This window comes from Loa loa, assembly GCF_000183805.2.
Source record: "Loa loa unplaced genomic scaffold supercont3.599, whole genome shotgun sequence".
Lineage (NCBI taxonomy): Eukaryota > Metazoa > Nematoda > Chromadorea > Rhabditida > Onchocercidae > Loa > Loa loa.
The window spans coordinates 9,259-19,982 of NW_018108779.1; the positions used below are offsets into that span (position 1 = coordinate 9,259).

Below are 10,724 nucleotides of genomic sequence, written 5' to 3' on the forward strand. Positions count from 1 at the left end.
TTTCTTCCTCTATATAGAGATGGGATTATGAATGCCGTAGAATTTAACCTAAGTGTCCCCCTCAACAAGTTCTGAAAATTAAGAAAGCGATCTACGGGCAGAATGCACAATCTACTTTTAGTCTACTTCCATCTAACATAAATAAAATTTCTGGCAATGTATAAATGAATGCCACCTTGCACTCGTCCTAAATTATTCGAGCTTGAGCATGATGAAGCTGTTAATGATATCAGTGAGCATGGTCGTCGAGTACCTTCCACAAAACCAAAGTCACGCAACCCACTAAGCTGTAATAGGAAAATAAGAAAGTTTGAAATATCCTGAATCTTGTAGAGCATATTAAACTTGCACAGTTTAATAACCAGTGATATACCGTCATTTGTTATGAATTGTTATTATCGAACAGTTTGGTTTTTGAGTACCTTCAGATTTTAGATTAATCGGTCCAAAATCAGATACACCTCAATCATCTCATCATATTCCCCACCCTCTGCATCTACAACAATGTGTATTACTTACCGTAGCACGTGGTCCTAAATGAATATATGAGGAATACAACTCAAGGCCCATATTTGCTTTTTTCGCGGATATTCTTCTCACGACTTCGAATGGCTTGATCCCAAAGGATGTTACGGATGTCTTCAACCCAAGCATCACGAATGCTTGCTGTATGTGTCTAGAATACATGAAATCCAGCAACTGCATTCTATGCTATTTAAAAAAAATATTCGTGAAAAACTAAAAATTTTTTCAGTAGAATAATCCAACACTATGAAAATAGACCTATAAGAAAATAACATGAATTTGGAAAAATAAATCCTAAAAATTGCCAAAGTTTTACCTCCATTACATATGTAAACGAGTTTTTCTGCTTTCGAAACCATAATTCAAATTTAACTTTCGAGTCTTTTACCATTTCCGTCAAGCCGCAATCAGTCATCTGAAAATGAAGTACTTTCATTTCATTAAATTTCTGCAGAAATAAAGCTGATAATTGATTTCAATCACTCCCTCCCTGAAACTTGAGAAAACACAAGACAAAATTAATAAAAACTGTAAAAGACATTGACCGTTCAATGAGTTCATCATTTAAAATTTGGCAATGAAGGCCAAAGAATAACGAAGATTCTTAACCAACTTCACTCAGTTTAGTTTCTAAACACATATCGACTTTGAGCTTCATTCTTTCAATTGTTTTTTAAATACACTTTTTTATTTTCATTAACATTAGCTACAAATTAAAAAAATAATAAATTACATGATTTCAAAACAATAAATTATATGATTTCAACTATCAAACACTTAATCCCATTATCCTTTAATTAAAATATTATGAATCTACAAAGAAATTGAACAACGGAGTCAAATTGGGATCTAGGAATTATGAGGCAGAGATTATCGATTCAGCAGGTAACAAAAAAAAGAAGAAAAAATATATTGATCAAATTAGAACACCTGTATACTGCCTTTATATTTCAGCTCGTCAAATGTGCTTCCTCTCCATGACCGTGATAATTTCGGCTTTGTAAGGACAACGCAATTCTCGAACAGGAACACACTTCGCACACGTTTCTTAGATTGTAAGCCACGTTTTTCAGTAACATACATCGTATCATGCCGTAACAAACTTCCTTGCTCTTTAAGATTCAAATCGCAACTACTTATTCGCTCCATTGCTAACAGATCACTACCACGGCGAATTTGCTGTCCAACTATCATAGCCACTTTTTCCAACACTTCCAAAACTTCCTGGAATCAAGACTTCACAATGAGAAATGATTGTGAAACTAAATTTAAATTTTGAATATCTAAACAACGAAAATTACAAACAGTAAAATGCGGAAGAAGATGGACGAAGTTTTACTTTAGAATTACAACAAAGGCTTTCACAATGTCATAGTTTGTCAAGGAGATAATGATGGCCAACCAGTTTGTTTGGCGGTGCAGCATTGAGAAGTTGCTGAAGTGCAAGCGCATATTTACCTATCCTTTCAATCGGTTTAATCAATAAATGTGATAAGTCAGCCATACTCTGGAAAGTTCCATTGAAATAAAAAAAGAAAAAAGCATGTAAGAGGAATACTTCGAAGAGTTAAAAAACTGGATGTGTCCTTAATTTAATTGGAAAAATAAATTAATATGGATTCAAAAACCGACGAAAGATACACTATACCATGAACAAAAAAAATCATTCTACCAACCTGCACAGAACTAAAAAACTTATGTCCAGCTTCACGCATTAATTGATCAGATTTGGGTTTATTTTTTGCGTACAATGAATACAATTCAAAATAGTTGAGATTGTCCAGAAACAATCGTCCAATTGTCATTGAAACTGATTCATCCGCACAACGAAACCTAGAGACAAAAGACATTTGAATATTGGATATTTGAATATTTGGTAAGGTTTTGAAATATTATTATATCACTGAAAACATACCAACATTTACGCAAAGGAATATTGAAAACTATGAGTTAAATTAATTTACCTCAACCGTGAAATAAGCTGAGGCAAAAATGAATGGGCATGAAACTGGAAAAGCTTTTCGATATTTCCAAAAATACATGATTTCTTGCCACGAAGTGCACTTGGGATATCAACTCGAACCATTTCAGGCATAAAATCCTGGAAGATATATGGAAACAATTTGTAATCTTGATAGCCTTCCAGAATAACAATAGACATTGCAACAATCGTTCACCAATGTTCAAAATTGACATTAATATTGAACAAATTTTGAACTATAAATGAAGCACAAATTCCTAATACTAATAACGTCTGCAAAAAATAACTCGATGATTCCGAATTTTTTAATCTTTGCTGATGAAGAAAGTTCAAAATTCATCTGACAAAGCTATCTAAAACGTCTAAACAAGACAGAACATTTTGTCTGTATAAATCAGGAATAAATGAAGCGGGGAAACGTACCTGAACCACAAGTCTTAAAGCACTGACATAATCGATTTCCGAATCTAACAAATCTCGTACAACAGTGCACTCAATTCTGAAATTCGCATCACTTGTTTTCGCCGGACTTAGCCAATCTCGAATCATATCTATTTGCTCGGAACGCATAGAGAAATCCAGAGCTGAGAATGCTGGAAAAATGAGAAATTTAGTACGTCACGGAACATTATTTATTCGCTGAAATGTGTGGATAATCCAATGAAAGATCTAATGAACCGTAGCAATAACTACGCATTTTAATTGAATTATCGCCCTCAAATGAGCAAATTAAATCAAAAACAGAAGTACGAAACCTGATGCGGTAGCTGGTTGAGGTGATTCGCTTACACTGCAAAAATCATCATCTAGAAACTGGAAAGCACTTAAAGCTGACCGACAGTCCTATAAAATAAATTCACATAATTATAAACATCTCACGGAGGAATTTCGAAGTTTTTCCAAAATTCAGCATTACCTCCTCCAAAAAATCACTACTAGAGGTTCTCATCAGTGGACGTCGTGATTTCTGGGATACAACAAATCGCGCTGATCCGGGTCGGGCAGCTCCGTTTATCAGGAATGGATTTGGCAGACGTAATGGAACAGTGCTGACGGAACGACGCTGGTCCAACCTTTTATGTAAGGTGTTTGTCGACATTGATGCAATCACCTAAAAAAGTATAAAAACAAAACTACTAAAAGTACGTGAAACTTTCGCTGTTATAAGATAATAAGCTCGAGATAATATTTAAAGTCTTGTAAATTCACCAAGTAGTGGAACACTGCTCTTCATAAGTATGATAAGTAATACATCTCTATACGCAACCTTTCAAAATAGATAAATTGGGCTCCAGTCGCTTTCTATATCTAGATTGAAGTAGCAAAAAATAAAGCTTACTTTATTCGTCATATTAAGAGTAACGGGTGCAGCTCCGATTGCAGATTCCTCGATGATTTCCAATGGACCGGTATGTGCAGATGGTGCCCATGAATTGCGACGCCATCGAACTTCTTCCAGCTCCGTTAGTCCCTAAAATATAAGAACAAATATTAAAAACCTAAAATATAAGAACAAATATTAAAAAAATCTATCTTTCAAATTAGATGCTCAAACAGACAAATGCCGAAAATAAGTGTGTCTGTACCTATTTTTGTATCAAAAAAATAGGCTATTTTGCAGTCTCAAATATCAAAATACAATTTTTAACCTTTTATGCACGCTCAATCCATGCATCAATACGCAAGATTGCTTTTTTTTCCTAGGTAACAGCAAAAAAAAAAAAATGAATAGGGAAGGAATATCCTGAATGAGCATCTAATTGAGCATCTAACAAATAGTCAAAGATGCGAAATGAGAAAATATATACAAAACAAAAAAAAAAAAAAAAAGAAAAAGACGTAAAAGAACAACCGGCTGTTGATGTTCCGTAGAAATAGTTGCTTTTGAAATTGGAATTTCATACTGTGTTGGTGCTGGGCTTGTCTGATGCCGAGAATGTTCAGTTGTATCCAAATCATTCCGCAAATCTACAGTAAAACTTTCCTCCACATCCGAATATACCTCCATTGGTGTATCGGATACTGAATCCGATAAATCAGAGCAGCGACTTTTTGGTAAAGACAAATCAATGATGGAGCAGTCAGCCTCTCCACTAAAGCATGAATCAACAGCGCCAACTTCTTGACTCGCAGTACCATCGGCACTTTCTTGACTTGAGCTAGCGCTCATCTGGCAACGTAGATCGGAAATCTTGAGTGAAGGATCCAAACTCATGATGGCTTTTTCACAGTCCGAAAGTAATTTTTCGATTTCCTGTCGAACCTTGTAATAAAATCAATACTTCTTTTTTATTTATAAAAAAAAGAAAACATTAACGTTAAATGACGTAAACAAGCTTCATCAGATGCTTGATTTGGATAGTTTCTGCTCAACTATGAAATACAAATACTTGAACAAATTCAAGCATCAAAGATTCATTTCGTTTATTATCCGATTGCACCACGGAAAATAGGTAACAACATAAAACTTTAACAAAAATATAACTTCATTTGAAATTTGAAAACTTGAATAATTGGTGATCTACGATCAAAACCTACTACGCAGTCAGTCGAACTAACAGCAACATACTCGTGAAGACGAGCAATAGCAATGAATGGATATTTCGAAATTAACATTTCCTTCTCCTTTTCATCATCACTTCTTTTAGCGTGAAGCAAAGCCCAATTATATACCTGAATTTATCAGTAATATCATCTTAGTACTGAAAGATTCTAACTCCTCATATGTCAGGAAATGAAGAGAATAAATTGAACTAAAACCCAACCCAATTAAACTTCAAAAGACTAAATGCGAATAGAAATCAAACAGCATTTCTAAAAAATGATAAACGGAATAACAAAAGTGAAAATAAATACCTGATCAATGTGAATACGGGAATCAAGCGCAGATTGAACAACAGGTCGTACTTCCATAACACGTTGTTTGCAAGATGCTAGGAAGGAGCTGAACGAATCAAACGTATCAGTGATTCTTTTCCGATCTTCATTTCCAAATGAGCCTTCTTCTGGCAAATGTACTGCTTTCTTCAGACGGCTATCAGCCTCATCCAGGTATTTTGTCAGTTCTGTGGTTTTGTTGTCCACTTGCTTAATCTAAAATGGAAAAATACAAACAACACGAGGAAGAACTCAATTTTTCTAAGAAACAACTAAGAAATGCAAAATTGAAATTATACTCAAATTTTCGAACATGATTAAAACCAACCTGGGAAGTCAGCCTTACAACACTGAATATCCTGATTATTTTCAGCTGTTCCAAATCATTCATTTCATTATTGATAAAATCCATCACCTACAAAGAAATCACTTTTTTTTAAAAAAAGAAGTTATGAGTTTTTTATTTACAAAACTTTAAAATTTTTACAAAACTTTTTTTACAAAACTTTAAAATAACTGCGTAAAATACGATTTACAGAAACCTGAAAAAGAGTACTTAATCCAGGCCAGAGCATGAAACCCAGCGAAAAACCAAACCTCTGGAACATATTTCAAAAATTCGACCGCTTCTACTGAACATTGAAGAGCATACAACCGTTTCGATATGCTTGAACTACTTCTCTGCATGACTACTTTAACTTCTTCGAAGCCTGATACTGAACGGTTTACGGAATCACTGTAAAAAAAGAGCACTAAAAGTAAGCATCACAATTTTATATGGTTATATGATTACGTAATCAAGAATGCTGAGAAAAGAGACATACTTCACTGATATTCAGTTCTAGTTAACGTTCTACTAGTAAGGTCCTAAAACATCTGGTGAGATTGATTAGACAAAAAATGAAGCACATGCTGTTAGTCATGAATTCAGAATAATTTCGAATAAACCTAAGGATAGCAACGCATTTGTTCTAGCGATATCCGATTTCTTCTCTTAAGAGGAACGTTAAGAAAAGGGAACTTCATTTAAAAGTTAACGAAAAAACATGCAGAAAAAGCAACAGTGAATAGGCCAGCTACTTTAAACAGACAAAATGAAAAATACCTACTTTAAGCAAAAACAAAAACAGATAAAACAAAACAGATATAACTTACTTTAAATTAGCTGGCTTTATATTGTCATCATTAAATAGCTACCAAAAGCATTCATCAGATCTTTTAATAATAATGTTACATCATTACAATTGCTTAAAGAGTAACTTGCAGACATTAATTCGGGGCTTCCAGCTACGTACGCGACATGACTGTTCTGATCAAACTCATGAGTTTAACAGATGGTTAAGGTGAAACAGAAATACTACAAGGTCCATTAAAAAAGCACTAATTCCCATGACTAAAATAGATAAGCTAAGCACAGAAAGAGAAGACCTGTATAAATCCGTGGATATCTACAAAGCAGAAAGATAAAGCACGTGCATTTCTGAATCTAAATTCTAAGATTATATGACCAGCTAAATAAAAAAAGAGACAATGAAAACTAACATTCTGAAGTAAAAGAGATCATGGATCGAAAGCAAAATAGGTTGTAAAACAGTGACTATGATCTATGTTCAAAAGTTATAATCAAAGATGCATTTGCAACAAAAATTCTCAACAAATTCACACACACACAAAAAAAAAACTACGAGTTTTTGAAGCATAAAACGAAACATACGCGAAGAGGTAAGAATCAAGATGGTGAAGATCGCAATATTGTGTTTTCAGCTCTTCGCACAGTACTTCTCCGCGATGCAACAAAAATACCACATCTGGTTCATTTTTCACAGCATTCCATCGACTGTTTAATCTGCAAAGGTGTAGAAGCAAACGATTAGCATAGCAAACAAACAGATTAGTTTTGTCAATCAAAAAAGCCTCAGTTCAATATGAAAATGCAATACGGTTGTTTGATGTAAACTAACAGTTCTCGCAAAAGGCTGCAACAACAATAATGCTTAATTCGACGGCCACATCAACGAATTCTTTTTTACATGCTCCATTCTTTGAAATGGTAAAAGCACTGCCCAACATTCTACCTTTCCCTTTTCTAAGAAACTCACTCATCATTTTACGTTAGAAAACGATATCCTGGACCATTAGATACATATAACGAGTAATAAAAACGTTAGGATAAGCCGTAAATAACATTATAAAGAGGATATACAGAATACAATACCAATATAAATGATTCATTCAAATGATTGATCAAAAGAAGTGCACGAGCTACTTAAATTATTTAAATTGACTTAATTTTTCACTTGCAATTGAGTATAAAAAGTGATTTTAATCGTTGACTTCATTTCAAATTTCTTAGTTCCTGAAGTTTTCAAATTTAATGCTATTTTACGAACTTCTATCAGTTTTCTGTTTCTAAACAAAAAAAGAGAAAATTATCTCCCATAACGATTCATAAAATGATAATAAAAAGAATTAGTTTACCGAAAAAAAAAAACGCAAGAAATTGATATTTCCTGAACTGTGTTAGCTTTTTCAAAAAACATCGGAATTAGTGCTCTAAACATCTGTAATCTTAATAAAACTCAACAAAACAATAAAACAGTGTGATAACAACAAAATTTGTGTGAAAAAAAAAGAAAAAAACATACTCTTCAGATTGTCGTCGCAATAAATCAGTACTGACCATTGTGAGATCTTGCGGTATTGCAAACTGCTTTAGATATTCATGTAAGTTCATGAAAAGTTTTGCTGCTTTGTGTGTTTTTTTCAACAAATCTTCCACACACTGCAATAGAACTCACTGCTGAATAAATATGTAAGCGAATAAGATCCATATATAGTATATATAGCGAATTGTAATAAATGTAACACAAATAATTTTCTGCGCTGATATCAAACATTTGAATATAAATATTATGAAGTTGAGAGGGTGACTGCTGGTAATAAAAAAAAGAAAGAAAAGGCAAGGAAAAGCTTCAGTGTAAACTGAATTTTCGTATTTCCAATTTTCAACTAGCCTTACACGGTCGATGACTCGAACGAAACAGCTAATAACTGGCATTAAACAGCTAATAGCTAGCATTTTGTTCTAGAAGTATAGATATATATTTTTAGATGTTTTTTAAATATATACTATATATATTCTTTTATAGATATATATATTTCTATAAGATATACGCTCGGCATATTATCACGCCATCAGTAGTCATAGTAAGTGACTCAATGACAATATTTTTTATTACTTTTTTCTCATGATTCTATATTTTGCCTCGCACAGACGGCCACTGGAACAAACAACGAAAACTAACCAATCGCATGCGGAGAAAATGCCGTGTAATCTCTGGGTCGATTAAGCCATTTAAATATGTCGAAAAACTGCCCGCTTCAATATATTTTGTAATACCCTCAATATCGGCCACGATATTCTAGAATTTAAAATTGATCTTTCACAGTTTCAATTTTTAGAGCGATTTGTACTATTTATAGATTAGATATTAGGTCAATTCCACAGGTAAATTAGCTATTGGAAGCGATGCACACAGAGACAAAAACTTATAGGATCTTAAGAAAAGCTTGCAAAGCTTACTTTAGCTCGTGATAAAATGAGATCTTCATTGATGATAGTTTCAATATTGCGCAAAGAGGACCCGATAACCCATAATATGCAATCAATCGTACCCTCGAGCCATGACTAAGAAAAAGTATATTTATATCAATTCAGCAATTCCAATTACTTGAAGCCCAACAATTATATTCCTTTTCCACTAAAACTATGAAATGTACACTGCGTACTAAAAAATCGGTCAGGAACTAGGCTATCACCTTCCCTTTCAACTTTCAGTGAAGTGTAAAACTAATACAAATCTCTAAAAATTTAATTACCCATAGTCCAAAATATTACAGATCGAAATGAATTAATTTCAATAGAAACATACTGCTGATTGTCGCAGTGTTTGAAGAAAAGTGTGAAGGCATTCCTCGGAGCAATTACGAACATCGATGATTATATACAACGTATGCTTTTTATCCGAACATCTGGAAAAAACTTATGAATGTGTAAATTATTGTAATTCACATTTTCCACTATATTACCACAAAAAAAATACAAATAGTTTGAAAAATAAAAAGTTGATGGTTATTAGGTCGATGATCTACGAATTTTTGCAAATATTCTGGTACAAATTGAAATTCGCGTAAAGTAATAATCTTTTGCAGTCGTTCAAAGTAATAATCCTTCATTAAATGGTCAAATTCAAATTTTTCACTTAGTTTGCACTTTTCTATAAGAAAATAAACCTGGTATAAAGGGAATAAGTTGAAAAAATCAATGAAGGCAAGAGATCGAAAGGCACTTCCGATGAGATTCGTAATTCAATAACTGGTTTACCGATTGGACTGTTTTTGCAGAGTCCTGCAAATTAATTGTTACTTCATATCCATGACAACTTGTACGGATGGAAGCTAACAAATTGAAAGATTTAAACACAAAAGAAAACTACTCCGCCGACCTTAAATTTTAATTCATGTTCTTGAAAAAAATTTGTCAGTCTGTGTGAACGATATAATCATTTATATCAATGACACTAATAATTCCTTCTTTTATTTCTACCTTATCCTTTCGCAACTTTTTTTCAACCACTCCCTTCGTCCTCCTTGGCTGAATAATATCCCAACAACCTTTACAGCTACAATAACTGTAGTTAATGATGATGTCTAATTTCAATCTTAATTTTGATTCAAGACCGTCTCAATTAAATTCATCATTATACTTCAACAGATAGTCTTCCCTCCACCTCTTCTGTTTCGACTGAAACAAGGTCTCGCTCTTCCTATTCGAGATTCCTAATAAGAATCAAAATATCGAGTCTTACGTTCATAATTTTCCATGACTTTCAAATGTATACTCACAAGCCGAATGTACAGTAAAGACAACGGAAAACCATATTAAGATAATGAAGTTACTAATATGTAACCTCTTTATCTACACTAATCTTCCTCCTCCACTTTTAAACTTTTAAATTTTACATGAACTTTTGCTTTTGATTTATCACAAAATGTCACTTAAATTCATACCATACCATGAATTTGAAAAAATTTGTGCACTTCTAAACTTGGAAATAGGCTGATAGCATCAGAGAAATATTTATTAAGCGGTTTCATCCGTAGTTCATCTGAAATTAAACGAAAAACAGGATAACGGAAACAAAAAAAAAAAAAAGAAAAAACGATGGCTTTGACTGGAATAAGTGATGCGCATTCATTACAATCGACATTTAACGCATATCGATGCATAGAGACGAATTGTGCATGTATGAATTAAAAATATTTTCAAAAAAGAAGAGAA

General features: G+C 33.2%; 1 protein-coding gene across 1 annotated transcript in view; it reads right to left on the reverse strand.

Annotated features, from left to right (window-relative positions):
- LOAG_18864 (RhoGEF domain-containing protein) overlaps positions 1–9,415 on the reverse strand; it is a gene marked incomplete at its 5' end in the record, with an annotated part of 10,661 nt that extends 1,246 nt beyond the window's left edge. The window contains 21 exons of the mRNA XM_020451526.1: positions 176–287; positions 520–676; positions 842–940; positions 1,456–1,749; positions 1,928–2,032; positions 2,202–2,358; positions 2,490–2,626; positions 2,930–3,099; positions 3,262–3,349; positions 3,423–3,617; positions 3,846–3,977; positions 4,359–4,769; positions 5,045–5,179; positions 5,363–5,599; positions 5,712–5,798; positions 5,981–6,119; positions 7,098–7,229; positions 8,029–8,165; positions 8,689–8,805; positions 8,967–9,071; positions 9,316–9,415. Coding sequence (XP_020304681.1) covers positions 560–676; positions 842–940; positions 1,456–1,749; positions 1,928–2,032; positions 2,202–2,358; positions 2,490–2,626; positions 2,930–3,099; positions 3,262–3,349; positions 3,423–3,617; positions 3,846–3,977; positions 4,359–4,769; positions 5,045–5,179; positions 5,363–5,599; positions 5,712–5,798; positions 5,981–6,119; positions 7,098–7,229; positions 8,029–8,165; positions 8,689–8,805; positions 8,967–9,071; positions 9,316–9,415 — 3,094 coding nt within the window. The remainder of the gene's footprint in view (positions 1–175; positions 288–519; positions 677–841; positions 941–1,455; positions 1,750–1,927; positions 2,033–2,201; positions 2,359–2,489; positions 2,627–2,929; positions 3,100–3,261; positions 3,350–3,422; positions 3,618–3,845; positions 3,978–4,358; positions 4,770–5,044; positions 5,180–5,362; positions 5,600–5,711; positions 5,799–5,980; positions 6,120–7,097; positions 7,230–8,028; positions 8,166–8,688; positions 8,806–8,966; positions 9,072–9,315) is intronic.
- Between the last annotated feature and the right edge of the window lie 1,309 nt (positions 9,416–10,724).